We start from the raw sequence: 26,945 nt of genomic DNA on the forward strand, positions 1-26,945 counted from the left end.
TATTATGAATAATGCTATAAACATTGATGTACAAGATTCTGTTTGACTTTTTTCCTTCAGTTCTTTTTTAAACTATTTATTTATTCATAGAGAGGCAGAGGTTAGGTGGGGCAGAGGGAGAAAAGCTTAAGCAGGTTCTACACCCAGCATGGAGCCTGACAGTGTGGGGCTCAATCTCATGACCCTGATGTCATGACCTGAGCTGAAATCAAGTCAGATATTTACCTGACTGAGCCACCCAAGTGCCCTTCTTCAGTTTTTCGGGATAGAAATGAAACTGCTGAGTCATATTGCAATTCTATGTTTAACTTTTTAAGGAACTGCCAAACTGTTTTCTAAAGCAGCTACATTACTGCATATTCCCACCAGCAATACATGAGGGTTCCACATCCTCACCAACACTTGCTATTTTCTGGGTTTTTGTTGCAGTGGTTGTAGTTGTTTTAGCCATCCTAATGGATGTGAATCAGTATCTCATTGTGTTTTTGATTTTCATTTCCCTAATGAGTAATGATTTTGAACATTTTTTCATATGCTCATTTGTCATTATAAATATTCCTTGGAGAAATGCCTATTTGAGCTCTCTGCTCATTTAAATATTTGTTTTGTTCCTGTTGTTGAGTTATAAAAGTTCTTTATACATTCTGGATATTAATCCTTTATCAGGTATATCATCTGCCAGTGTTTTCTTCTATTCTGTGACTTGTCCTTTGATGTGAAAGTTTTTATTTTGATGAAGCTCAATTTATCTATTCTTTCCTTTTGTTGCTTATTCTTTTGGTGTAACATTTAAGAAATTATCACCAAATTCAATATCTTGAGTTTTCTCCTATGTTTTTTGGTAAGAGTTCTATAGTTTTAGTTCCTTATCACTTTTACATTGATTTTTAAAAATGATTCAGCATTTGCTTGGTTGCTATAAACGTTGGACTATTTCCCAGAGTTGAAACAACATTGGTTTCAAAGTTTCTGTTTTTTGGATGTTTTTGTTGAGGCCTAGGTTTTGGGAATGACCTACTTTACCATTTTGCTGATGTTACTAATTCTTAAACAAAGAATGAATCAGGTGTTGACAGTTTGGGATTTTTTTTTTTTGGTAGGGTGGGGGAAGGGGCACAATTTTTCAGATCAACCTGCCTGATAGCATAATACTGCATCTTTCACATTTGATATTGCTTCTTAGAGAAACTCATTTTTTTATGTTTTATAAACTTAATAGTTTATTGAAGTATAATTTACATACAACAAAATGCACACATTTTAAATGTATAGTTTGGTTAGTTTTGGCAAATGTGCACTCAGGCAACCACTACCCCACTCAAGATATAGAACATTTCCGTTGTGCCACAAAGTACTCTAATGCCTACTTGCAATCAGTTTCACCTTACTCATCCTGGGTAACTACTTATCTAATTTCTATCACTGTCAATCAGTTTGATGCCAGCTTCTATTTACCTGAAAATGTAAATTTCATTCTCATGTTTGAAGGATATTTTCACTGAATAAAGAATTCTGGGTTAACAGATTTTTTTTTTCTTTTAAAGAAAATTTTCCAACACTATTTTTTCACATTATCTTCTGGCCGCCATTGTTTTTGAATGGATGAAATGGTGCCTATTATTTGAATTCCTGTATGTAATTTATCTTTTTTTTCTCTGGCTGCTTTCAAAATATTCTCTTCATTTTTGTTTTTCAGCAGTCTGACTAAAATGTAGGTTTGATTTTCTTGGTTTGATTTAGGTTTGATTTTCTTGGTTTTATCCTGTTTAGGGTTTGCCTTAGATTCTTAGATCTGTATATCAGTGTTTCATCAAATTGGGGAACTATATATTTTGTTTTATTCTCCCTATCTTCTTTTTTTGGGACTCCAGTCACATGTATTTTATTTTATTTAAACTTTATTTGTTTATTTGAGAGAGAGTGAGAGCAAGCAGGGGAGGGGCAGAAGGAGAGAGAGAATCCTCAAGCAGACTCCCTGCTGAGCATGAAGCCTGATGCAGAGCTCGATCCCAGGACCCCAAAATTGTGACCTTAGCCAAAATCAAGAGGTGGGTGCTCAACTGACTGAGCCACCCAGGTGCCCCTACATGTATTTTAGATCATTTGATATTGTCCCACAGGTTTCTGAGGCTTTGTTTATTTTTCCTTGATTTTTTTTTCTCTCTGTTTCTCAAATTTGGTAATTTTATTGTTTTGTCTTCAAGTTCACTGATCCTATCCTTAGCCATCTCCAAACTATTATTAAGCTCATCTAGTGACTATTCCATTTCAAGTATTATACTATTTGGTTTTTGAATTCCTATTTTTTTTATATAGTTTTCATTTCTTTACTGAGATTCTCTAGCTGTGCTCTCATCAAGATCCTATTTTCCTTTTTTTTTTTTTTAACATGTTGATAATAGCTGATTTAAATTTCTGCTAAATCCAACATCTGGCCATCTTGGGGACAGTTTCTCTTGACTGCTTTTCCTCCTCTCTTATTGTGAGTTACATTTCTCTGTTTCTTTGCATGTCTAGTAACTTTTAATTGTATACTGGGCATTGTGGATAATATGTTGTAGATATCCTGGATTGAATTTTTTAGTTGGCAGTTCAATTATTGATTAATCACTCTAAACTTGTATAGGCTTAGTTTTAAACTTTATTATGGTAGATATGTGAAATGCCAAAGTATTTGCCAATTCCATAAAACTTTTGGGACTCAACCTCTAAACTGTTTCCACTAAGGATCTTTTCAGGGCTTGATTTTAGGCTTTGTTGGGGTGGGTCCCTCATAGACCTTACTATAGGGTACATAGAGTAAGTAGGGCATTTCTGGTGTTTTTAGCTTGATCCTCGGAGTAGAGAAAAGGTAAGGAGGTCTCTCCACTCAGTACTGCTCAGCTTCTAGGGTTTCTATCTAACCTTTATCCCTATAGTGGCCACAGTCTGATAAGCCTTATACAGTCTCACATTGTGCAAGTACAGTCAAGCCCCAAGCCCAGAGACTTCTAGACCTCCATCCCACTTTCTTCTTCCTCTTCTGTGCCTGTCTCACAGATTCTAGTTGTTTCAGCTACCCAAAATTCTGGTCTCTCCTTCCTTAGCTCAGAGGCACTGCCATACTCTGCTTGTACTCCAGCTTACTACAGCATACTCAGAGAAATTTTTCTTAAGCAAAGCATCAGGGCCGTCATGGGGCTCACTTTGTGAATTTCACTTCTTTCAGCAATTGCAGTTTTTAGTCTGTGTCCTATGCCTGAAAACATTTACTGCATGTATTTTGTCCTGTTTTATGGTTGTTTAGAGCATAGTGGGTCACCCAATATTAGATCTTCCATCAGGGCTGGAAGTAGAAATCTATTTTATCAAGAGCCTCATATAATCCTATAATTCTCCCACGAGTTTCATTGAAAGCACTTCCTGTGTCACGTCATGATACTTATTATCTCTTCAATTGTTACTGGTCTAACTTTGCTACAGAGCCACTCAGAGATGGCTTTGCCTATAATTTGAGCAGCTTTCCAACATCTTTCTTACTGATTTCATGAAACTTCACATCATTTAAAGATTTGCTGTTTTACTTTGCAGTTGATTTGCATTGTGTTTGCATGACATTGTTGGCTGTTTATAACATTGCACATTCACTGTGATAATAATAAGTATATTGACCAAGTAGCAGAGATACATTCATGTTACGTGGGTTGGTGTAGGAGATGTCTAATCATGAGGTTCCATGATTTTACATTTATAATTAATTAGTGAGTATTTCCTGAGAATTTTGTTTTTTGTACAACTTTGTAACAGTGGACACCTTAGTAATGACTAGTCATATAATTCAGATAACAAGGAACTCTCCCACCCACACCATGTGTATGACTGAAAAAGAGTGAAGGAATTCATGAGAGACAGGCCAAGGAAGAAACAGTTAGTAGCTGAGCTAGGTAGAGCACTCAAGGGAATCTTGGCATCAGGATTGTGGGAAGTGGGCACAGGGAGCCCCATGCCTCCTTTGAGGGTCTTTGGGCTGGAGCTGAGCCTAGCAGTCTCTGAGGCTGAGTGTCCCCAACACTGAGCCAGTTAGAAGATTGTGTCTCTAAGAGGCCTGGCTCATATCCCCATGAAATCCTGCTTCAATGGATCCTCTTTGGGCGGTTGATAATTGCTATCGCACTGTGTTTGGGAGCAGGCCAGAGTCAGCCTGTAGGCCTGGGGCAAACACCAAGACTGGGAGAATTCAGCTGGAGTGGTCATGATGGGCTCAGCCTCCCATATTCCTGATGCATTTGACACATGGTCAGTGTTAGATACCAGCAGAGGAGTCTGAATCATGGCCTGAGGGTGAGAGGTATAAATTTAAGCTGGTTTTCCAGAGAGATTAGACCTGGTGTAGCCAAAGAGGACTTGGCTGACCAGGACTCTGGGAGTGGGAGGAGAACATGTGCAGCTTTCCCTCTTGGTTGTCATTTTGCCTAGGTGGCTGGGAAGCTGAAGATGGCCATGAGGGTGACACCTGGGTTCTCTTAGGGAGTTCCTTGCCCACACATGAGAGCCAATATATCTATATCTATATCTATATCTATATCTATATCTATATCTATATCTATATCTATATCTATCTATATCTATATCTATATCTATATCTATATCTATATCATCTATATCTATATCATCTATCTATATACCTCAAGGCCTAGTGTCACCATAATTTCCTTGGCATTGTTCCCAATCTTCTATGCCCGGGTGGGGCCTGGTCCCCAAGTCCTGATTCTTTGTCTGGTGTTCATCACCCTACAGCTGACCTGATGTGAAGATACCATGGGGGCCCCTATGTTGCTATGTGGAGAACTACTCTCCCTCCCATGTGGGCAGGGGGGAAATGGAGACTGAGATAGGCAAGCAAGAGATTCTCATGAGGCCCCTGCAAGTCAGGGTGAGGTGAAGGAATAGCATTTAGGATCCTCTAGAGTGGATGAGGCTCCTTAAGCAGGCAAGGGAAGAGTAAATGGCACCTCTCCATGTACCTTAGGAAGCACTAACATGTCTGGGTCTCCTTTTAAGAGACCAACAAGTTGGTAAGGCCAAAAAAATAAGTGTTTATTCCTGCTGGCTGCATCCAAGGCAGTAATGGTATTTTACCCTTCAGTTTCAGGAAGAAACTGGAAGAACTTTTCCCTGGTTCCCCTTTTAAGAGATGCAAGTACAAGAGAAAGGCACCCTGCCCAACCGGAGGAAGTTCATCTGAGGCACTTTGCAGGGTCCCTCAAGCCAGAAGATGCTGAGATCTTCAAGGATCCTGTTGGTTTAGGGGAGAAGTGAGGGACCTGTCTAGGGTTCTCTTAACATTGTTGGGCCTCAGAATATCCCACTGCTGCCGAGGGGCTGTGTAGGGAACAATAGGGCACTCTCAGCAGCCTGGCCTGGTCTGTGCCTGCCTAGGCACTTTCCTTGCCTGATCTGGACAAGCTGCATGAAGCATTGGTGATGCATGGGAAGAGATAGTCTTCATACCCCCCACTGTCTGCAAGTGAGTCTCCCACCAGGAAAGGATTTTGCTCTCATGCTTTTACTGACTTTGTTAAGTATCATGAATGATGAACCTTTGTGTGGACATATGTGATACCCCTGCTTTATTTTATTGAGTAAAAGCAAATGAGGCCCAGGAAAACACTTCTTAGAACAAAGCATGTCCTTTGATGTAAAATGTTGAAGCTGTTCTCTGTATTGTGTTTAATTACCTCCCCTGAACAGAGTGGTCTGGGGGTGATGTCATTTATTTGTCAGAGAAGGTGGGGGAGGCTGGCCCTATTCCTGCTCTGCCAGAATCAGGTTTTTCCAGAGTGACTTCTTCCTTCTGTGTGATACTTCACAGTTCCAAAAACATTAACTCTATTGCTGTTCAGATAAAAGTACAGAACCATGTCTCAAAAGCATGTGGCAAGAATTTTTTAATGATCTTCCATTTGTAGTGACCATAGTCCCACTCCCCTATAGTGGTACATACTTCCACCTCCATCCCACCTGTCATCCATCAAATAAATGAGTAAGTAAGTAAGTAAGTAAATAAATAAATATATAAGTATCATAATAAGTGTGAACTTTGTGCCAGTCATTGGGCTAGCATAGCTAGTGGACTCTGTGATCTGTGTGTGTGTATGTGTGTGTGTATATATACTACTGAGTCTAGGATAGTTAGTAAGGTTACACAGCCAATAAAAACCGTTGCCTGGGTCTGACCCCAGACAGTCTGACTCTAAAGCCTGGAACTTAACCATGGTGCCAGGCTATCTGGCAGAAAAATGGGCTGGGGCATGCCAGTCCCTCCTTGGGGAACAGAGACACGAGGGCTTTTGCTTCCTGTTGTGGGCCCTCCCTTTTCCTATAGGCCCTCTTCCAAAAGGGTCATGTAGATGTCAGATATTTGCAAGTTTCTTCAAATTGGGTCAACCTTTAAACTTACTTAGAGCTGGAAGGAATCTTGTGGGTGTTCTTTTAATTTTTTTAAAAAAGATTTTATTTATTCATGAGACACACACACACACACACACACACACACACACATACACACACAGAGAGAGGGGGGGGGGCAGAGACAGGCAGAGGGAGAAGCAGGCTCCATGCAGGGAGCCAGATGTGGGACTCCATCCCAGGTCTCCAGGATCACACCCCTGGTTGAAGGCAGCACTTAAACCGCTGTGCCACCCAGGCCGCCCTATTTTTAATTTAAATTCAATTTGCCAACATATAGTATAACACCCAGTACTCATTCCATCAAGTGCTCTCCTTAGTGTTGTGGGTGTTCTTTTCTAAAATGAATGATGATCATAACCTTTTGTGTAAACCTGGGTTGTTTAAAGAAGGTCACACATGCAAGTAGCCTGTTCTTTGCCCTTTTATCTGTCACTGAATCTTTATTTCTCTCTCTCTGTCCTCATGTTCCTCCCTCCATCACCTGGAGGCAGGATGAGCCACAAGCCATTATCCCTGATGGGGAGGATACCAGGATGCAGACAGCCTCTCCTGACCACTGTCAGGGTGGATCTGCCAGGCCAGAGGCTATGGATGGAGCTATGCCTGGCTCCCAGTCCTTCTTCCTTGTTCACTGCACCAAATTGGGGCATTCCCTAGGCAGGTCAAGGGGTTGGCCCATCCCTGTGTGCACTCACCCCACAGAGACCACTTTTCTTCCTCCTCTTTCTTGGAGGGAGAGCTTATGCACCTGCCAGCAGGACCAGCTGCCTGCAGGGCTTGGAAGGTGCAGGGAGGAGGTGAAAGTGTGCTTGACCCCTGCCTGGTATGTCCTCTGTTGGGTGTTTTACAGTCCAGGGCGGACAGACCCTGACCCCAGTCTGGTGAGATGGGGGCCCAGATAGGGTGTGTTGGCAGATGTCTAGGGGCTGTCTAAAATCTGGGCCTCCGGGAAGCAGGGTTGGGGTTGGGGCGGGAATACCCAGCGGCTGCCCTTTCCCTCTCATTGCCACATCCCACCTGGGCTGGGCTGCATCTCCCTTCGGGGGCTTTGCTCTGCACACAAAGCCCGTTTAAAAGTCCCTTCTGTCACTGTTGGTTTTTTATTTGGGCTCTACTTGTTCAGAGCGCTGTCGTGGAAGGAGTTGAAGTCCCCAGTGAAGGGTGGGCAGAGCATGGCCCTTGGCTGCTCCTGGGAATGAGAAGCCAGATTGCGGGGGGCAGTTTGTTGGTCCTTCTGGGTATCTGGGCATTGATGCAGCTATGACTCCAAAGTCACCCATGTGGCGGTCACAGCTGAGTGGGCGATGCCGGCTTCGAAGGGGTTCCAGGCTTGGGAGGAGAAGGCCAGACTCCTGGCTCCCTGCTCCTGCCACTGTGCTGTGTGGGTCCTCAACATGGGGGGGAATCAGCCTCTCCTGTAGCCCCTGGTGAGTGCAGCCAGGGTTTCCACGGCCTGGAATGTTGTCTTTGGTTTGAGCCCAGGCGGATGCCTGATGCCTCTGTTCAGCGGGGTCGGTCCCCTGCCTGAGCAGGTGGGTGGCAGCATCTTCCAGAGGACTGTGTGCCCCGTGAGGCTGGACCAGTGTAGGCTCCTGTGATGAAAGGGTCAGGTCTGACTCAGTGGCTTGGGGCCCAACCTGCAGTTCCTGTCTGACCCCTGCCAACAATGTTTGGCACCACTCCTCGAACGTGCCCGGATCTCTCGCCTCCCAGGCCCGCTCCTGCCTCTCTGCTCAGCGCGCACACTGTCCTCCCTCAGCCCAAGTCCAGCCCAAAGGTTTTCCCTTCCCTTGGCCCATTCCTCGCTCCCCCCCGTGGGGGAGATTTCCTTCCACCTCAGTGGCCTGAGCCCTTTTTGTCCTTACCACTCACTTGGGGGGTCATGGCTCCTGCCTGAGCCTGTCTCCTGTGTGGCCCACAGTTTTCCTAAGAGATCCCTTTCTCCAGTTCTGAATCCTACGCTGGCCCTTGCTTCCCTGCCTCAGGCACAGCAGAGGGGGCTCCTCTTACTCCTTGCTGGGCACAGCAGGTGCCTGCGGGTAGAGGTCAGGGGCCTTTAGAGCAGTTCAGCCTGAGCACTTTGATAAAAAGTGCTAACACCAGGCAAAATGTAAACACTGAAATGTGGCAATAGCCTCATCCCTAGGGTTCTGAGGCAGCAAGAAGCCAGCCAAGAAGGACAAGGAGCTGAGTCAGAAGGGGAAATTAATTATTAGGGGGAAGACTATGATTGATCCAAGGTCAGTCTTTCGTGAAGGAGTTTCAGGAGATGTTTGTGGGAACTCCTGGACCCCTTGGTATAAAATTGCAAAAGTAGCCCTTACTTCACCCACATGAAAGCCTGTTGGTCCTGGGATGCCTGGGTGGCTCAGCGGTTGAGCGTCTGCCTTCAGCTCAGGGTGTGATCCTAGGGTCCCAGGATTGAGTCCCACATCTGGCTCCCCGCAGGGAGCCTGCTTCTCCCTCTGCCTGTGTTTCTGCCTCTTTCTCTTTCTCTCTCTCATGAATAAATACATAAAATCTTTAAAAAAAAATAAAGCCTGTTAGTCCTGAAACCAGGTTTCCTGGCCACAGGTTCAGCTGCCCCACAGGCAGAAGCCTGAGCCTGCCTCTTGCTTCTCCCCAGGCCTGGCAGGTTGTGGTGATGAGGGATGGGATGAGGGATGGCAGTTGGGGAAATCCCTGCCTCATCAGTCATAGGTGCCATCACTGTCAGCAAGACTTCCTGCTCCCTCCCTGTCCTGTCCTGTCCTGCCGGAGGGAACAGGTGTGCAATTCCTGAGTGACAAGAGACAGTCAGGGCTACCCAGCCTTGCCTGCCTCCGTCACAGCCACAGCTGGGCGAGGAGGGAGGGCACAGAATCCTCCCCATCTGTGGGGAAGTCTGACCTGGAGACAGGTGGCCCAGGTGGTTGCTTGGAGAATGGATGATAAAACCAGGAAGAATTAATAACTGTCACTGTTTATTGAGTTCTTTCTGTACTCTGGTCTTTGTTCAAGTCCTTCCTATGTGTTTTCGTAAGTAATTCCGCAAGGTAGATTTATTATGCACATTTCACAGACAGGAAATGGGTGAAAAGACTTGCTCAAGGTCATATAGCTAGAAAGGGGTGAGGCTGTCTGTCACCAAGGTCGGAAGTGTGTAATTTCTGGTGGTAAGCTTTGAATGGGGACTTCCTTTGTCTCTAAAAGGATCTGATCCCAGACATTGAAGGACAGATCACCAAGTCTTGGGGCTGGTCACCTTGGGATCAACCAGGCCGGTGCTCAGCTGTGGCCTTTCCTCCTAAGGCTCAGGGCAGAGCACTCGACCACTCATTAGGCTCTCCCACCAGCATGACCTCTTTGACTCTTCACAGCATCCTTGTGATGTAGGTATTGTAATTCCAATTTCCCAGCTGGGAAACTAGGGTCGTGATGGGAAGCATCAAATACAAGAGAGAAGAGTTGGAACCAAAACTTTGGCCTTGGCACCTGCTACCTCTCCTGCTGTCTCCTAGGCTGGGCTGCCCTGTGGGTGTGGGGGTGACTCAGGCAGGGCATGTGGGTGGGCAGGCGCTGCAGCTATGGCTGGTGGGTGTGGCCTGCCTCGTGCCTAGGGCAGGTGGCCCAGCCAGTTCTGCCTCCGACGCCTCATTTCAGCCATCTCTCTGCCTATGATGAGTGCCTCCCGCCGCCTCAGCCACAGTCCCTCCGGGGGTCCTTGGGCCCAGGACATGCGGTGATCTCAGAGCAAAGGCAGCCACCACTGCCTGGACCTTGCCAGGTGAGTCCTCACCACGCGTGGCAGCCAGGACTTTCCAAGGTCCTAGGGGACCCTAGAGTGGGGACCTAAGTATCTGCTCTCTGCTGATGGGCCTTTGTGGGAGGAGTGGGGAAGAAGCCTGGATCTCTAGCAGGAGAAACAAAGGGGAGTGTGAGATTTTGGCCCTGGGAATGTGCCAGAGCACAGGTTCTGATGAACCCAGGAAACTTGCCTGAGTTTGGAGATCTTGGGCAAGGGGGAAGGGCTCACAGTCACCAAGGGGGAAAGGGGAGGCTCTTGTCTCCAGTAGCAGGCCCTAGGATGTGGCTCTCCAGGGGAGGAGTATGAGGGGGTTTCAGGATGAGACAGAGGTAGCCTAGAGCTTGAGAGGGACAAGGCCCAGGCACCTCACAGGTGCTGAGCCAGAGCTTCAGGGGCTCCCTGTAGCCCCCAGGCCGGCCTGGTTGGTCTTCCAAGAAAGGCCATTTCAGCCAGTGTCAGGGCTTGGGAGGCCAGGGTGAGGAAGCCCAATCCCTGAGAGAGGGAGGGCAAGGCAGCGAGAGAGTCCCACAGGTGAGAAGGCAGGGTTTGTGGGGTGACTCAGGGAGCTAATTATCACCGCTAATTATAGCTCCAGCCCTGAGTTCTCTTGACCCTCTCCTGCCCCAGCTCCCCGGGACTCCCCAACTCATGGGGGATGGAGCAGTTAGCTGACATAGGTGAGAACTGTAGGGTCCTTGGGATCCTTTCAGCTCATTTATCAGAAGGGAAAACAGAGGCACAGGGAGGGAAGGAGACACACCCTCCACCCTCTTCTTCACTCTTGGTTAGCTCAGCCCCTTAGGCCAATCTATCCACAGGCCACTTGGGGCTGAGGAAGGTGGTGAAGGCCAGCCATCTTCACCTGTGACTGCAGATAGAATCAGAGCCCTAAATCCTCATGATTGTCTCTCGGTAGGACACTCCACCTGTCTGGCCTCAGGGCCCCTCTCCAGAGGTCTCTGCCTCAAGGTCCCTGCACTCCAAGGCCACAGCCTTCCCCTGGACAACTCCTCCTCTCCCCAGGCTGCTTACTGGGGGAGGGCAGCTGCCCCATTTCCAAACTTCTCTGCAGTCTGATGACAAACTGCTCTGGACGCTCTTTCCAGGAAGCTTTCCTATTTGGGCCAGGATGACCAGAGGCCCCAGCTCTACCCACCTTGCTGGGCTCTTCATACAGAAATCTGGGGGACGCCTGGGTGGTTCAGCAGTTGAGCATCTGCCTTCAGCTCAGGTTGTGATCCCAGGGTCCCGGGATCGAGTCCCACATTGGGCTCCCTGTATGGATTCTGCTTCTCCCTCTGCCTGTGTCTCTGCCTCTCTCCATTACTCTCATGAACATAAATAAATCTTTAAAAAAAAGAGAGAAAGAAAGAAAGAAATCTGGCCCGTGACCTGATGGCCCTGTGGGAGTTTTCTGAGGGCTGTTTAAAATCAGAAAGGCCCCCCATGAACTACAGAGTCACCTCCTGTCTGCACGAGATGTTGCCCTGTCCACTTCATCCCACACAGTCAGCCCTGCCTTCCTCATGCCAATGCCCGCACAGAGGCCTTCTCCTAGCTCCATGATCCAGCCTCCTTCATCCCCCATGTGGTCTGCTATCTCTAACTTGCTGTCTCCTGTGTAACCCAGGGCCCTCCCGTGCCCTGTGGCCCTTAGGACCAGCTAGAGCTCCTTGCTGGGGTCCAGGCCCTCACAGCATGGCTCCAGTTGCTTTGGAGCCTCTCACTGCCAGTGGGCCCCAGGAACCCCCCAGACTCCGCAGCCACACCAGCTTCTTGCCACTTGCTAACTTTCTTGACTCCTGGTCTCTGCTTAGGTTGTCCCCTCTGCCTGGACTGGCCTTCCTTTATAGAGAAACCTCTAAGATCCCCTTAGAGTTCTCCAAAGATATGTCAATCCCTCTCCCCAGCACATCCCTCTGAGCCTAGCGCGGGGTCCAGTCCTTACTGAGCATCAGTAAAGCAGGTCAGGACTGAGGGGCTGTCTCCTCTGTCTCTGTGGAAGGGGCTCAGCTGCTCCCTTTGCGTGAGAAAGGAGTCTAATGGACTGGACAGATAGCCACAGGACTGGTTGTACTCAGCTCTGGGTAGATGAGACAAAGAGGCTGGAGGCTGTATTACTAGCAGCATAGTGTCTAGAGCAAAGGAGGTGATAGTTCTGTTCTGACGAGGACATCGCTGAACACAAAATCTGATAGAGACATTGAAAAGCAGAGCTAATTCTTGGGAGTCCACCTGAAGATTGGTGGGTGGAGATGGCATGGGCATGGCAGTCTCTACCTGGAGGCTCTGTTGGTCTCTCCAAGGGTGCACAGGAGCAAAAGTGCTAGAGCGAGGAGCAGGAGAAATCGAGGGGATAGTCTCCCTGTCTCTGGGAAGAGTTGGCAGCCTGGGAAGGTAGTGAGCTCCTCATCCAGTGGGTATGAGCAGGGGTCACATGGTGCCACACGGGGGTCTGAAGGCCCCTGAGGACCTTCAGGCTCACTCAACTTGAGCATCTATGCTGTGATTGTGTTCCAGCCATGAATGCCCACCCCAAGGAGATGGTGCCCCTCATGGGCAGAAGAGCCGCCGTCCCCAGTGGGAACCCTGCCATCCTGCAGGAGAAGAGGCCAGCAGAGATCACCCCCACCAAGAAGAGGTAGGACTGGCAGGCTTGGGCCTGTGTGGTGGGGGCACAGGAGGGATTCTGGTGCCCAGCCTCAGGGAGCCCTTGCCTGGGGTCGACACCAGACTCTCAGTGTCATCTATGGTGACCTGGTGCCCAGTTAGGTATAAATGGGGGGAAGGTGGGGAAATAGCCCTGCATACTTGGGGGGTGGGGGTGTTGAGCCAGGGAAGTCAGTGCAATGGCAATGATCAGGGAGGCCTTCCTGGAGGGGTCAGAGGCGTGGAAACAGTGACATTCAGAAAGGCTTCAGGGTGAGGCAAGGGATTGCTGGAGCCGTCCTCAAGACAAGGAGCAAAGAGGTGCATGGAGATTTTCGGTAGCTTGGATCCCCACGTGAAGACATCAACTGCTTTCCTGTCCCGTGTGCCCAACCAGCTTATTCAAGCTCTTTGACATCACCCATGTGATGGGGACACCAGCAAAGGCATCTCATGGGGTGACGATTTGTTGGGATCACCGGCTCGCACCGTGTGGTGCACAGTCGGTGCTCTGCACACGCTGATAGTGTTTTTGTTACTTGGAGCTTCATCATCATCATCATCGCTATTGGGCCCCTGGGAGCTGAGGAAGGCTGGGACACTTACAACTACTTCCCAGCTGGGAATTCGGGGAAAAGGACTTCTCCAGGGTCCTCCCTGGCCCCTGAACTGCCTCCATGGCAGTGCCCCAGCCCCTCAGCAGATTTGAGGCCCTCAAGCCTGCATCCTCATCCCTACCACAAGCTGTGCTTTTGTTGGACGCAGGTGGGACCCCCCCCCCCAAGTGTAGTTGGCTCATTTGTCTGGCCTCCTCTGGCCCCATCCCAGGCCCCTCTTGGGCCAGAGGTGAGATAGGTGCTAGCCCTCCTGTCTGTTGTTTTGAGTAATAATTGCTGAGGTTTTCTGTGCACTAGGACCCAGAATGGGGAGACTGAGACACAGAGAAAAAGAATGCCCATCCCTGCTCACAGCCTGGTGAGAAGGGCACCCAGAAGAATGTGGAAGTGTCCTGGCAACTGGGTGGGATGGGGTCTGAGAAGAGGTGGGTCATTCCAACCCTGGGGGCAGTCTCAGAGTACTTCCCAGGTGAGGTGGTTTAGAATGGGTGATCACAGGTGGAGAGGAAGGAGAGAACATCCCAGACAGAGGCTGGGGCAGGGATCAGTGAGGATCAGCATAACTGGAGTGCTGGGTGGGTGGAGGAATCATGGAGAATATGAGTCCCACTGGGGCTGGGGCTTGGGGGTTGGTTAAAGAGTTTGAACAAACCTGAGGGCAGTGGGGATTCTGTGTGAGATGGAGGGCATGGTGAAATTTGTGTTTTGGAAAAGATACTCTGGGTAATCTGTGTGAATGATGGATTGGAAGGGAAGCTGGGAGCAAGGAGATGACCGGAGGCTCTTGGGAAGCCTGAGTGACAGGTGGGGAGGTCTGAACCTGGGTGATCAGGGATGGAGAAGAGAGGATCAGGTCAGAAAGTTATCAGAATCGTGGGGTCTGCAGGATCAACTATGAGAAAGGAGGGAAAAGAACCAAGAGACACCCCCTCATTTGGTGAGAGGACCTGAAGGGATGATGGGGCCATCTGTGACATGAGGACATCAGAGGAGAAGAAACAAGATGAGGAGAGACAAGCCGAGTTCAGGAGTGAATGTTGGTTGAGAAGTAACCAAGGGACATCCAGGGGTAGGTCGATCCTGGAGTGCAGGAGAGAAAACTGAGCAGAGGTGAAGTTCAGACAGGTATTGGCAGGGCCATGGGGGCAGCCTAGGTCTGGGTGGGCTTGACTGTCTGGGTAAGGACAGACCTATCCCTGAACTAACCAAACACCACCCTCTTGCCTCTCTTTCCCTTCCCCCACCTTCTTACATTCCTAGGGGAATTTTGGACCTCAGGGCAGGATTGTGGACATGGTTTCAGGAAAATGCCAGGATCTTCCCACAGTCAAGCTGCCTTTTCTTGAGCCTATCCCTGTTCACAAACTTAGCTCCAGACTCAGCTCTACCTGTGGCCTCACACAGCCAAGGGCCTGGGTATGAGGTGTGACCTTTGTCTCATGAAGCAGTAGCACCATCTTCTTCCCAAGGGCTCTTTGAGGACCCTCACGTGCCTACTTCTTCCTGTGCCCTGAAGGTTTGAGTATCTGCCTCAAAACTGAGTATAGGACTCAGCCTAGAAAGAAAAGGAAAAGAAAAAATTCAATGTAAATAGAAGGCCAGTCTGACCAGTAAGGAAATCTGGACTAATGGTGGGATGGAAGGTACCATCATGTCTAGGTAGGGACATACCTCATGCTATATCTCATGAGTAGCTACCACTGTGGCCTCTTTACTGGATCCTGGGCAGGGTGATGCGCTGGGAGAGAGACATGGAAGAGCTGGCCTTTTGGAGATCAGAGCACTTGGGCATTTCTTGGGACAAAGCAGTTGGTCACACAGCCTCCTCCCCACTGTTGGGGATGCTTAGGGGTAGTTCATCTTCTTCACAGGGACAGAAATGAAGGAGAGATGGTGCAGAGCTGTGTGTGCACTTGAGTTAACAACACCCTTGTGGTGCCCTTTGGTCCGGATGAAAAGTAGGAATAAACAAACAGCCTATGCTGCAGAGTAGAAGCCAGGGTGTCACATGGTAACCTCACCATCAGTCATGGAGGCAGGTGAGATGTGGCATGTGCAGAGGCAAATAGGGCAAGTGTGGGATGGGCCCTTGTGGTCTAGCAGCTCCCTGTCCCAGTAATTGGGTCCTTGCTCACAGTCAGAGATCTTTCCAGCCTTGCTCTCACCAATCTCCTTCCCGGCCCTGAAGACTTAACATTCTCAGACATAGTCCTTGCCTTTCTGCCATGGAAGCTTTTCTCATGCTGTTCTCTCTGCTTTGGGGGATCTTCTCAAGCCACAAATCTCTGAGGACCGGGTCCCTAGAAGGGTCATCTCTTCCTTCCCTGCTCCCCTCATTCCCTACACAGAGCATATTAGTAGTTTTTGAGTAAGTAGGTGGATCATTGTAGAAGCAGGTGAGACAATGAGAGAGAGTGAGTGAGTTGATGAGTAAGTGTCCTGGTGGCTCAACACAGTCCCTCAGCACAAAAGAGGACACTTCATGATAAGTTGAGGATATATTTCTTACCCTTCCTCAGGCCCTTTGGTTTCCAGGCCTGGAATGGATAGATGCTGTCATGATCTGGTTTCTGGGTCCATCCGGGAGGCCCACCCTTTGGACTCTGGGAGGAGGCCCTGAGAAGGAGAGGAGTTGGAGGAGAGGCAAAAGACCTTTCCTCAGCTTGTTATGCAGGATGGAGAAAAAGAGATTGAGAGCTTTGGGCAACTAGGAGCCCAACAGGAGTCACTTGACGTTTGTGTTGGTCTCTCTGCTTATTGGTCCAGTCCACCAGCCTCTCCATCTATCCGCCAATCTGCCCATCGAACTACTCATTCCTTTGCCATCCATGGCATCCACCCATCCATCCTTCCATATACCTATGTGTCCATCCATCTATCCTTCCATGTATCCTGCATCCATGTACCCATCCATCTATCCATCTTATTCATCCATCCAACTCATCTGTCCATCTATCTAACCAGCTATTTTATCCTTTCTCTCATTTATCTTTCACACATTACCTATCCATGTTCTACTCTTCTGTTCAGTTAAATCTTCTGAGTGTCAGAACAACTGTTAGGTTCTGGAGAATTAAGGACAACGCAAGTGTAGTTCATCCTGTTGAGAATCTTATAGCTGAAGGTCAGTGTTTTCTGGAGCAAGAAAAGCAATGGCCTCATTGTGCTATGCCCTGGTCCAATCCTTGGGGCCAGTTCTGACCAATTAACTGGAACAGTAGTTCTTCAAAGAGATTTTGCCCATTGGTACACCATTTAATCCCCATCTTCTAGAACAGTGCCTGGTATACAGTAGGTGCTCAATATTTGTTAAGTAGATACCCAGACAAGCAGAGACAGCTTTTTATTTTATTTTTTTTATTGGAGTTCAATTTACCAACATATAGCATGACACCCAGTGCTCATCCTGCCAAGTGCCCCCCTCAGTGCCCATCACTCAGTCACCCCAACCCCCTGCCCACCTCCCCTTCCACTACCCCTTGTTCATTTCCCAGAGTTAGGTGTCTCTCATGTTCTGTCTCCCTCACTGATATTTTCACTCATTTTCTCTCCTTTCCCTTTATTCCCTTTCACTAATTTTTATATTCCCCAGATGAATAAGACCATATAATGTTTGTCCTTCTCTGATTGACTTATTTCACTCAGCATAATACCCTCCAGTTTCATCCACGTCAAAGCAAATGGTGGGTATTTGTCGTTTCTAATGGCTGAGGAATATTCCATTGTACACATAGACCACATCTTCTTTATCCATTCATCTTTTGATGGACACCGAGGCTCCTTCCACAGTTTGGCTATTGAGGACATTGCTGCTATAAACATTGGGGTGCAGGTGTCCTGGCGTTTCACTGCATCTGTATCTTTGGGGTTAAATCCCCAGCAGTGCAATTGCTGGGTCGTAGGGCAGGTCTATTTTTAACTCTTTGAGGAACCTCCACACAGTTTTCCAGAGTGGCTGCACCAGTTCACATTCCCACCAACAGTGTAAGAGGGTTCCCCTTTCTCCGCATCCTCTCCAACATTTGTGGTTTCCTGTCTTATTAATTTTCCCCATTCTCACTGGTGTGAGGTGGTATCTCATTATGGTTTTGATTTGTATTTCCCTGATGCCAAGTGATGCGGAGCATTTTCTCATGAAGCAGGGACAGCTTTAAGGTGGCATTTCTGGGGCACTTCAGGGATGTTGGGAGTGGTGATCAGACCAGATGACCTCTGATGCCCACTTTAGCTGCACAGTCCATTTGTAGATGATTTTAGAGCTGTCCTGGCTCCAGATTCCAGGGTTATCTGGCCCAACCACTTTCTATCCTGGTGTTACACAGGAGGCAGAGGCAGAGCCAGAGTAGAATCCAGGTTTTGGGCTCCTAGTCAGGGGTTTACTTCTCTTTTGGAAGAAGGATTTGATTTTAGGTCATTTCAGAAGGTTGCTCTTGATGAGCAGAAGACAGGAGGGTGAAGGCCAATGTGCCAGCCAGCCCTGTCCCCCTCTCCATTTATGCTTCAGTTCAGGATTTGTTCTGAGTCTCCTATGCTTGTCTGTACCTGGAGGAGAGGAGAGGGATTCCCCAGGCAAGACCCGGGACACCCTCATGACTGCCCCATCCTGTGAAGTGGCTATGTTGGACAGTCTCCACCTGCAGCTAATCCCTAGAGCTGGTTTGGCTGGAAGAAGATCCAGAGGGCTGAGGGGAGAGCAGCATGGATAGTCATGTAAATTGTGAGCCAGAATCAAGAGTCAGGTTCTCTGAGAAAGTTGACTTCTATCCTTGGGGGGATGGTGACAGTGGCCTTAGTTGTCTCATTGATAGAATGGGGCCACAATCCCTTCCCTGCTGCCCTTTCTTCTGAACTTGATATGGCTGGGATTGTACTTTGGGACCTCTTCCATGGTGTTGTGAGAAAGGGAGGGGGCTTGTTGATCTTTCTGGGCCTGGGAAGGAGGTAGGCAGCAAAGGCACTTAGGAGAGAGACCAGCTGGTCAGGAGGCCACCATCCAGGCCAGGTCACAGAGCCAGCAGGTATGATGCAGCCATCACCGGGTGCGGGTATTGCCACAACTGACCCTCATTCTGATGCTCGTCATCCTGGTTGTCTTGGGAAGGCTTTTCTCTGAGTGTGTGATAGTGGGTTCTGAGAACACGTGTGTCTGTGTTTGTGGGTGTGTCTGAAGGTGAGGCCAGGCTGTGTCTGGTTGGGGAGTCATATCTCGGGGTGTGTCTTGCCTCTCATTGGGCACTGAGTCTGTCTGCTTCCCTGGGGCTTTGTCAGGTCACAGGCCCAGGTCTCTTGACGCCCTGGGGGAAAGTGTGCCCTTTACTTCCCTCACATCCACTGTCCAAAGTGGTTTCCTGGGTGTTCCTTCTTGACAAGGCATCTCCTGTCCCCTGAACTTTCATACCCCCTCACTGCTCTAGATCTGACTGTTTTCTGTGCCAACAAGATAAGAGATGATCAATGGGGGTTGAATGTGCCCTGGCAGTCAGGAAATGCCCTTGTAGATGGCAGCCCTGGAAGGGCTCTTCTTCAGACTTGAGGCTGGAAGGGCAGTTTGGGGATGATGGGGGGATTTGTAGCTATGGTTGCCATGTCCCCCATCTCTGGTGAGTCCTCCACACCTGTAGGCACCTGCGGACAGGAAAGTCCCTCTCAGATATTAGGCCATCCCGACAGAGACCCTGGGCCTCTACTCATCTACTTAGTGACAAGAATCACCAAGACCCAGCTTTGAATCCAGGCTCTACCACCTACTTGCTGTGTGAGCTTGGGCAGGGTGCTTGACCTCAGAGCCTCTGTATGCCCACCCAAAGTGTGGGTGATTGGAATGGTACCCATCCCAAGGGCTGCTGTGGGGGTCAAGTGAGGCCATGAGGGACAGAGTTTAGCATGGAGCAGGCCACGAGCAAGTGTTCTGGGTGGTGGGGCACTCTCAGCAGTAGGGCTGCAGGGCATGCAGGCGGATGGTCCCTGTGCCAGCTCTAATGACCTTGCTTGGGTGTCCCCACAGTGCACACTTCTTCCTGGAGATAGAAGGGTTCGATCCCAACCCCACTGTCTCCAAGACCTCTCCCCCCATCTTCTCCAAGCCTATGGACTCCAACATCCGTCAGTGGTGAGTACTGGCCTTCCCGGCTGCCCTCGTCCCAGCCCAGCCCTCAGCTCCAGGGCAGGCAGTGACTCACCCTGGGCCAGGTGGCCAGGCCTGGTTGTGACATGTTCTCATGGGCCAGTTTGAAACTCGTCTCTCTCTCTTCCTTTCCCCATCCTCCAGCCTCTCTGGTAACTGCGATGACATGGACTCACCACAGTCTCCCCAGGATGATGTAACAGAGACTCCGTCCAATCCCAACAGTCCCAGGTGAGCCCGGCCCTTCCCTTCCTCCCACTGTGTCCACCAGGTGGGCATCAGAGGCACGGGCATCAGGACCCAGGAAAGGCAAGGAAGCTTCCATGCCAGGGGGATGGGACAAATGCCTGCGTCCATGGCTGTGGTGTGTAGGAAGGTTTTTGCGGTGGAGGAGGGAGTATTACATTTTATAAACTATAAAAAGTATTACCCATTCATTATAAAACATTCCAATGACAGTACACAGCAGAACAAGAACTGGGACACAATCTCATATTAAAAATATATGCATATAAACCATGAAACATCATGTGACTTTTATAAGAATACACACAAAAATATGCACTTGTCATGGTTGTCTGTTTGGAGTGTGGGGTCAGGGAGAGAGAGATTTTTAAAAGTTTAAACACCACAAAAGATAAAAGTGAGATTTTCCTTCCCGTAATCTCATACTTTTTAAAGTAATCGCTATTAATTGTCCTTCCTAATCATCTCTGCTATGTGTATCCAAATATATATTTTGAAAAAATGTGATCACGTTTAGATTAGGAGGGAAGCCTGCAGAGGGCAACGCAGATCCCAGGGCCCCAGCACTAACGGAGGGGTTTTGGGACATTGTGACAGGCCGGGGAGGTGCTAAAGGCCAGTGTGGCTCTGCGCAGGCACAGGGCTCTGCTGTGGGGCGGGGACACAGTAGGTTGGTGGTACCTGTGTGGTGAATTGGAAATACATTCTGGCCTCAGTGCAAACGTGGCCAAGGAAGAGCAGAGGCGAAAAAAGAAGCGGCTGAAGAAGCGCATCTTTGCAGCGGTGTCAGAGGGCTGCGTGGGGGAGCTGCTGGAGCTGCTGGTGGAGCTGCAGGAGCTTTGCAAGCGGCGTCGTGGCCTGGATGTGGCTGGTCAGTGCCTGGCTCCTGCTGTCAGCCTTTCCTCACAACAGCCAATGAGGGGGGCATGCAAGGAGCCCAGAAGGCCGGGCTGTGGACTTTGAACCTGCCTCTGAAGGCAATAGGGAGCCATGGGAGGGCTTGGACAGGTGAAGGTCATGGTCTGGCTGCTGCATGGAGGGTGGGAGAAGGTTGCTATTCAGGCAGAGTGGGGGCTGCCACAGCCGAGCGGGGGGAGGTGACCAGCTCTTCAGCAGTGGAAATGGCCAGAATAAAGGACAAGCGGAGTGACAGAAAGGGAGGCACGATCATGCCATTGGTGATGTGCTGGAAGGTGGGGCCCAAGCTATCTCAGGGACTGGGGAGTAGCTTGTGAGGGAAGTGATAAGCTTTATTTGTCAGCTCCCAGGAGGAGGAGGCCAGTTGGAGGTTTCGGGGTGTCAGCAGTGAGGTGGACAGTGGGAAAGCATGCGGTGGGTGAGACTGCACCCCACAGGGGAGACAGTGCAGGAGGCAGAGCCTCAGATAAGGCCCTCAGGGGGAAGGAGAGGAGGTAGCACAGGCCCCAGGAGGCCAGGGCATGGAGCAGGGTCTGGAGGTCTGAGGCTTCAGCCCGCACACCCTGGCCTCCCCACCTCGGGCGGGAAGGGCCAGGGGCAGCCGGGGCCCCTGGTGTGGCTCACCCCACGACCCTGCCTGCAGACTTCCTCATGCACAAGCTAACAGCCTCTGACACGGGGAAGACCTGCCTGATGAAGGCCTTGTTAAACATCAACACCAAAACCAAGGAGATTGTGAGGATTCTGCTGGCTTTCGCCGAGGAGAACGACATCCTGGACCGGTTCGTCAATGCCGCCTACACCGAGGAGGCCTATGAAGGTATGCTGCCTATGAGGGGGCGCTGTGCGGACAGAGACTTCTGGGGTGGGGAGCCTCCCCGCTGTCCCGCAGGCCCGAGCACCAAGCAGCACCAAGCGCAGAGCACGCCTCAGCACCATGCAGCAGGCACTCCTCACTTCCATCCTTTGCTCTGCAGAGAGTTTGGAGCCCTGAGCACATGCCAGGCCCTGTTTTTTGGCACTGGGGTGCATGGGGAACGAGACAGATAGAGGCCACTGCTCAGAATAAAGTAACTAAAGGAAAATGTTATGATAAGAAAATACAAGATGGTCGTGTGATAGAGTGACTGGGGATGGGCAACGGCGAGTGGGCCAGCAGGGAGGTAACCTTCAAGCAGAGGCCAGGAGCAGGGCATGGGCAGAAGCCCGATATGGGGATGCCGGTGGCATATGGGGCAGCGGGCAGAAGGCCAGAGATGGTGCCAGACATCTGGGCAAGGCCAACACTCAGCAGTTGCTGGTATCACCATCATCATTCTTACTAACCGACTTATTGGGGTCTTGATTCTGTGGTTTCTCTCTTAAATGGACTAGAGAGGGGGCAGGAGACCAAACGTGGGATTGTATTTTCCTGTCCAGCAAATCTGTGCTGAATAATCATACGGGGCATCCTCATCCTCACTGGAGTTTTGGGACTCAGTAATCATCCTGTTGGGCTCTAATGAGGTGCAAAAATGATGGGTTTGGGGAGGTTGGGATGCTATCTTGCTGACATACCAGGGGGCATGAAACATTGCTCTTTGCAGGGGAACCGTTTAGCGTGAGCTCTCAACTTTTCTCATGGGAGAAAGTCATTTTAGTTTTTTAAAAATTTATTTAAACAGCAGACTTTCACAAGGGTTTTCATTATAGATGAGAAAAAGTAAAGGATTGTGAAAACTCAGCACTGTTGATTAGAAGAGAGGGAATCCAGGGAAGATGGCTATCAGTGAGTGCTGAACCGCACAGTGAGCTCCCTGGTAGCCAAAGTGGAGAGAAAAACTGGATGAGCTATGTATGACGTTCTCAGCCCATCATGAGGGAGTTGATAGTAGTCCTTAGCCAGGGAGGTTTAGGCCAGTGCATCAAGCTTGCCTGCCTTAATTCCTCTCCCTTTTCAGTCCCCTTTTTTTATTTTATTTTATTTTATTTTGTTTTATTTTTTTTATAAATTAATTTTTATTGGTGTTCAATTTACCAATATACAGAAAAACACCCAGTGCTCATCCCATCAAGTGTCCGCCTCAGTGCCCGTCACCCATTCCCCCCCACCCCCCGCCCTCCTCCCCTCCCCCACCCCTAGTTCGTTTCCCAGAGTTAGGAGTCTTTATGTTCTGTCTCCCTGATATTTCCCACACATTTCTTTTCCCTTCCTTTATATTCCCTTTGACTATTATTTATATTCCCCAAATGAATGAGAACATACACTGTTTTTCCTTCTCTGATTGTTCAGTCCCCTTCTGAACCTCCTTTCTTCTTGTCCGTATACAGGGACTTAACACCCCTTTCTGGCAGCATGTTCCCCTTGAGGCCAGGGATGGAGCCTATCTTATCCATAGTGAATTCCCTGGGACTTGGGGTCACACATAAGAGGTCCTTAATAAAAGTTTTTTGAATGAGTGAATAAATGAAGATTACTATTAAGGATTTGCTGTCCTGACTGCAACTCTTTACTTTTCTCCCTTCTTAGTCTCCCCTTATCCCTTCCTTCTTTCATGACTTTGTCTTTTGCTAGTGGGCTTGTTGGGGGCTATGAGCACTTACTCTCCCTCAGCCTGGTGGGAGGAGCCATTTATTTGTCTTTCTAGAAACTAACCCCCCAGTCTTCCCTCTGATGGCACCTGCTGGTCCCTTCCTTTCAGTGTCCTGAGGGGGTGCTTCCTGCTGCCTGAGGCTGAGGGGCTCCAGTATCACCAGGGGAACATTTTCCTCATTTTGGGCATGTAACTCTGCCTTTCTGGGTCTCAGCTCCTCCATCTGGCAGAGGCTAATGTTTCCTCCCTATGCTGCTAAGAGGATCCAAAAACAACTTTTAAAATATAATTTTTAGCACTTTATTAAAGGCTTCAGCAATCTGCCTTTTTAAAACCAATTTATTCAGTTAAAAATTTGTCATTAAAAAATTTTAAACATACATTTGCAATTAATATAATGATTTATACATCCATCATCAAGATTAAACATAACAATTTATTTTTAATTATATAAATAACACATGAATAGAGTGTCATTGTAAAACATTCCAATATTTTAATTAAGTTAAAAAAAAACCCTTGCCTGTTTTCTTTCTTTGCTGCTTTTAAATTTTTTTATTTAAATTCAATTTGTTAACATATAGTATAACACTCTGCTCATCACATCATGTGCCTTCCCTTTGCCTGTTTTCCACTCTCCTCTCTGGAAATTATTATGGTATGTAGACTTTGAGGATTTTCCTAGGGCTTTTTATGCATGTATATATGTGTCCATAGTAATAGTTTCATTTATCCATGCACCTATTTAACATAGAATAGTATTTATCTGTTTTCATTGTTCTACAACTTGCCATTTTTAAAAAAAAAACTGTATGCCTTAGATGCCTCCTCGTCGCAGAATATGCAAGTATGCTTCTTTTCTACTTGCTTAGTCTGACTATGGCTATTCTGTAGCTAATTTCTCTATTCCCCTGTTGATAGTTGGATGTTTCCCAATTTTTCACTATGACAATATCCCAGTACACATTCTTGCCTGTGACCCTTTGCTCAGTGCACACATGTTTTAGGAAAATACTTTGAATTGTATTTTCCGGGTTCAAGGGCATGAACATTAAAATTCATAAGAATGGTCAAAGTTGCTTCCAAAAGATGCTAATTTCTTCTCCCCAAAATACAAATTACGTATTCACTCATTCCCTAACCTTTCACTAATACTGGTAATTATTCCTTTTTGGTTTTGCTTTTTGTTTTTGCCTTTTGCCAATCTAGTCAGTGAAAAGTGGAGAAATGTTAACTTGTTAGATTCTGATTTTCTTGATCAACAGTGATTTCAAATATGTTTTGCTTTCTTTATTGGCCATAGGTATTTTCTTCTCTGTAAGGTGCTTGTTAATTTTTTCTCAGTTTTCTTTTAAGCTGCTTGTCTATTGATTTGTAAGGGGTCAGTATATCAGGAACTTTAAAAAAACTACTGTCTCAACCCTTCCCCATCACTTGCCTTTTAACTTTCTTTTGGAATACAGAAAGCTTTCTTTTCTTCTTCTTCTTCTTCTTCTTCTTCTTCTTCTTCTTCTTCTTCTTCTTCTTCTTCTTCTTCTTTTTTGTAAGCAAACATGTTGGTTTTTTCTTTGTGGTTGTTTCTGCATTTTGAATTTTGCTTAAGAAGTTCTCCCCTACCAAAAGGCTAGTTATAAATGAATTTTCAGTTTTTAAATAAAATGCCTACTTCTTTAATCCACCAGGACTTTATTTTTGTGTATGGTGTGGCAGGAGCTCTTTGGAAAATGCTGTTTCTAGTGGGACATTCTGAGAACCTTCCCCTCCTCCAGCTTTCCGGTCCTTTCCATCTGGAGATTCCACAGGCTCCACCAACTAGGTCATTGTCCCTCCAGCCCCTTCCTGCTGCTTCTCCCCTGTTCTGTTCCTCCGCCATCGACGGGGCACCATTCTCCTGGCTCCTAAGCCAGTCATCCCCTCTCTCCCCTCCCCACAGGCCATTCTGAGGTCTTTCTCCTAAGCGCCTTTGGGCCTTACCATCTTTCCCCACTGGAGCGACAGTTCCTTCCAAGTCCGGGCTCATTCTAATGCATCCTCCAGTTTTGCATCCAGGGTGATCAGAAAATACACATGTCCAAAACCCAAAACCCTGGTCATGTCACTTGCCTGCTTCAGTGCCTTGTGACTTCCCATAGCACGGAGGAGGAAGTTCTGACCTCCTCGCCTGAATTATGAGGCCTCGGCCAGCCCCCGTAGCCTTTCTAAACTCCAGCGGTCTCAGCTTAGAGGCCGCTCTGGGAACCATCACCCTGGTCCCCTGAGGCTGTGTTAGGAGCTCCTGCCCTCTGGGTACCGCAGCCCTCGCGCCTCCCAGGACCACAGCTCCTAAATCCCAGTGAGACTGTGAGCCTCCCTGGGGAAGAAGCAGAGCTCCCCCGCGTGCCCCGCCCTGGCCCGGGAGCCGGGAGCCGGGAGCCGGGGGCGGGGTGCGGGCGCGGAGCTGGGGGCGCGGGGCGCCGGGCAGGCAGCTAGCATTTCGCTGAGGCTCTGCGGAGCGTATGGAGGCGGGAGGGACAAGGGTCCAGAGCGGGTAGTCACCTGGGGCCCAGCCACTGAGCGCCCCCTCCACCTCCCCCCACCCCCGTTCGCAGGGCAGACGGCACTGAACATAGCCATCGAGCGGCGGCAGGGGGACCTCACTGCGCTGCTCATCGCCGCCGGCGCCGACGTCAATGCCCACGCCAGGGGGGTCTTCTTCAACCCCAAGTACCAGCACGAAGGCTTCTACTTCGGTGGGTGTCCCCCCCACCCCGCCTGCGGCAGGAGTCCGAGGCCCAGCCAGACCCCGGACCCGGGGTGGGGGGTGGGGAGACTGGGGGGTGGTGGAGAGGGGGCGTGCAAGGCCAGAGCCTTCTAACTGGGCCTCCAGGGCAGACCAGAGAGGCTGGGAGGATGGGGGAGCTGGTTCTGGGGTGTCAGCTGCCGGTCGGAGAGGGTGCACAGGCGGGCCCCTGAGCAGCCCTGGCCAGGGAGCAGCAGGCGACACAGCAGGGAGAAAGCCCCGTGTCACGGGGGAGGACAGAGCCTCTGGCGGGGAGAGGACTTGCCCAGGGCGGTTCGGAGCTGCCAGCTGGGCCTCTGCCCTGTGCCCCCCAGGACCACTAAAATGCGCTAACATGTAAGAGACCAAAATCCTCTGACTGACAAGCCAGGCAGTCCAAAAGCAGTAGGGGTCAGGATGCTCTGGGTGAAAAAAAGATGTGTAATTTAGAGACAGTGAAATTCCCCTTTTTAATGGACAGTTCTGTTCAGCTCCACAAAAGCACAGGCCTGTGCAACCACTGCCATGATTAGGACAGGGTATCAATAGTTCCATCACACCCGAAACTTGCCCCCACAACTTTGTCGACCCCTTTTCCCACTCCAGCCCTGGACTGACAGCCACTGACCTGTCTTCTCCTCTGGGTGGTTTTTTTAATCAGCAGGATCAGCTGGGTCCGAGCAGCCGTGAGGTCAGGGTCTTGTCCTGTCTGTCCAGGGTCTGGCATCAGCCCCTGTTGGAGCCAGTGTTTGGGAAATGTGACAGGTGGGCTGAAGAATGGGAACCCGAGGGAAATTGGAAGGGGAGCAGAAGGAGACCTGCT

The 26,945-nt window shown here is 49.0% G+C and overlaps 2 protein-coding genes across 6 annotated transcripts in view; both read left to right on the forward strand.

Annotated features, from left to right (window-relative positions):
* TRPV1 (transient receptor potential cation channel subfamily V member 1) overlaps positions 1-6,029 on the forward strand; it is a 38,610-nt gene extending 32,581 nt beyond the window's left edge. For 4 of the 5 annotated variants that reach the window (XM_041726070.1, XM_041726066.1, XM_041726065.1 and 1 more), the window contains one exon: positions 5,126-6,029. In XM_041726070.1, coding sequence (XP_041582004.1) covers positions 5,126-5,298 — 173 coding nt within the window. In that variant the 3' untranslated portion in view covers positions 5,299-6,029. Of the gene's footprint in view, positions 1-2,402; positions 2,483-5,125 lie in introns of all 5 variants that reach the window. The other variant, XR_005983176.1, reaches the window with a different exon arrangement.
* A 4,122-nt stretch (positions 6,030-10,151) lies between these two features.
* TRPV3 (transient receptor potential cation channel subfamily V member 3) overlaps positions 10,152-26,945 on the forward strand; it is a 35,833-nt gene continuing 19,039 nt past the window's right edge. The window contains exons 1-7 of the mRNA XM_041723987.1: positions 10,152-10,216; positions 12,758-12,878; positions 19,508-19,612; positions 19,772-19,858; positions 20,590-20,744; positions 21,435-21,611; positions 25,953-26,093. Coding sequence (XP_041579921.1) covers positions 12,760-12,878; positions 19,508-19,612; positions 19,772-19,858; positions 20,590-20,744; positions 21,435-21,611; positions 25,953-26,093 — 784 coding nt within the window. The 5' untranslated portion in view covers positions 10,152-10,216; positions 12,758-12,759. The remainder of the gene's footprint in view (positions 10,217-12,757; positions 12,879-19,507; positions 19,613-19,771; positions 19,859-20,589; positions 20,745-21,434; positions 21,612-25,952; positions 26,094-26,945) is intronic.

This window comes from Vulpes lagopus, chromosome 12, assembly GCF_018345385.1.
Source record: "Vulpes lagopus strain Blue_001 chromosome 12, ASM1834538v1, whole genome shotgun sequence".
Classification (NCBI taxonomy): Eukaryota; Metazoa; Chordata; class Mammalia; order Carnivora; family Canidae; genus Vulpes; species Vulpes lagopus.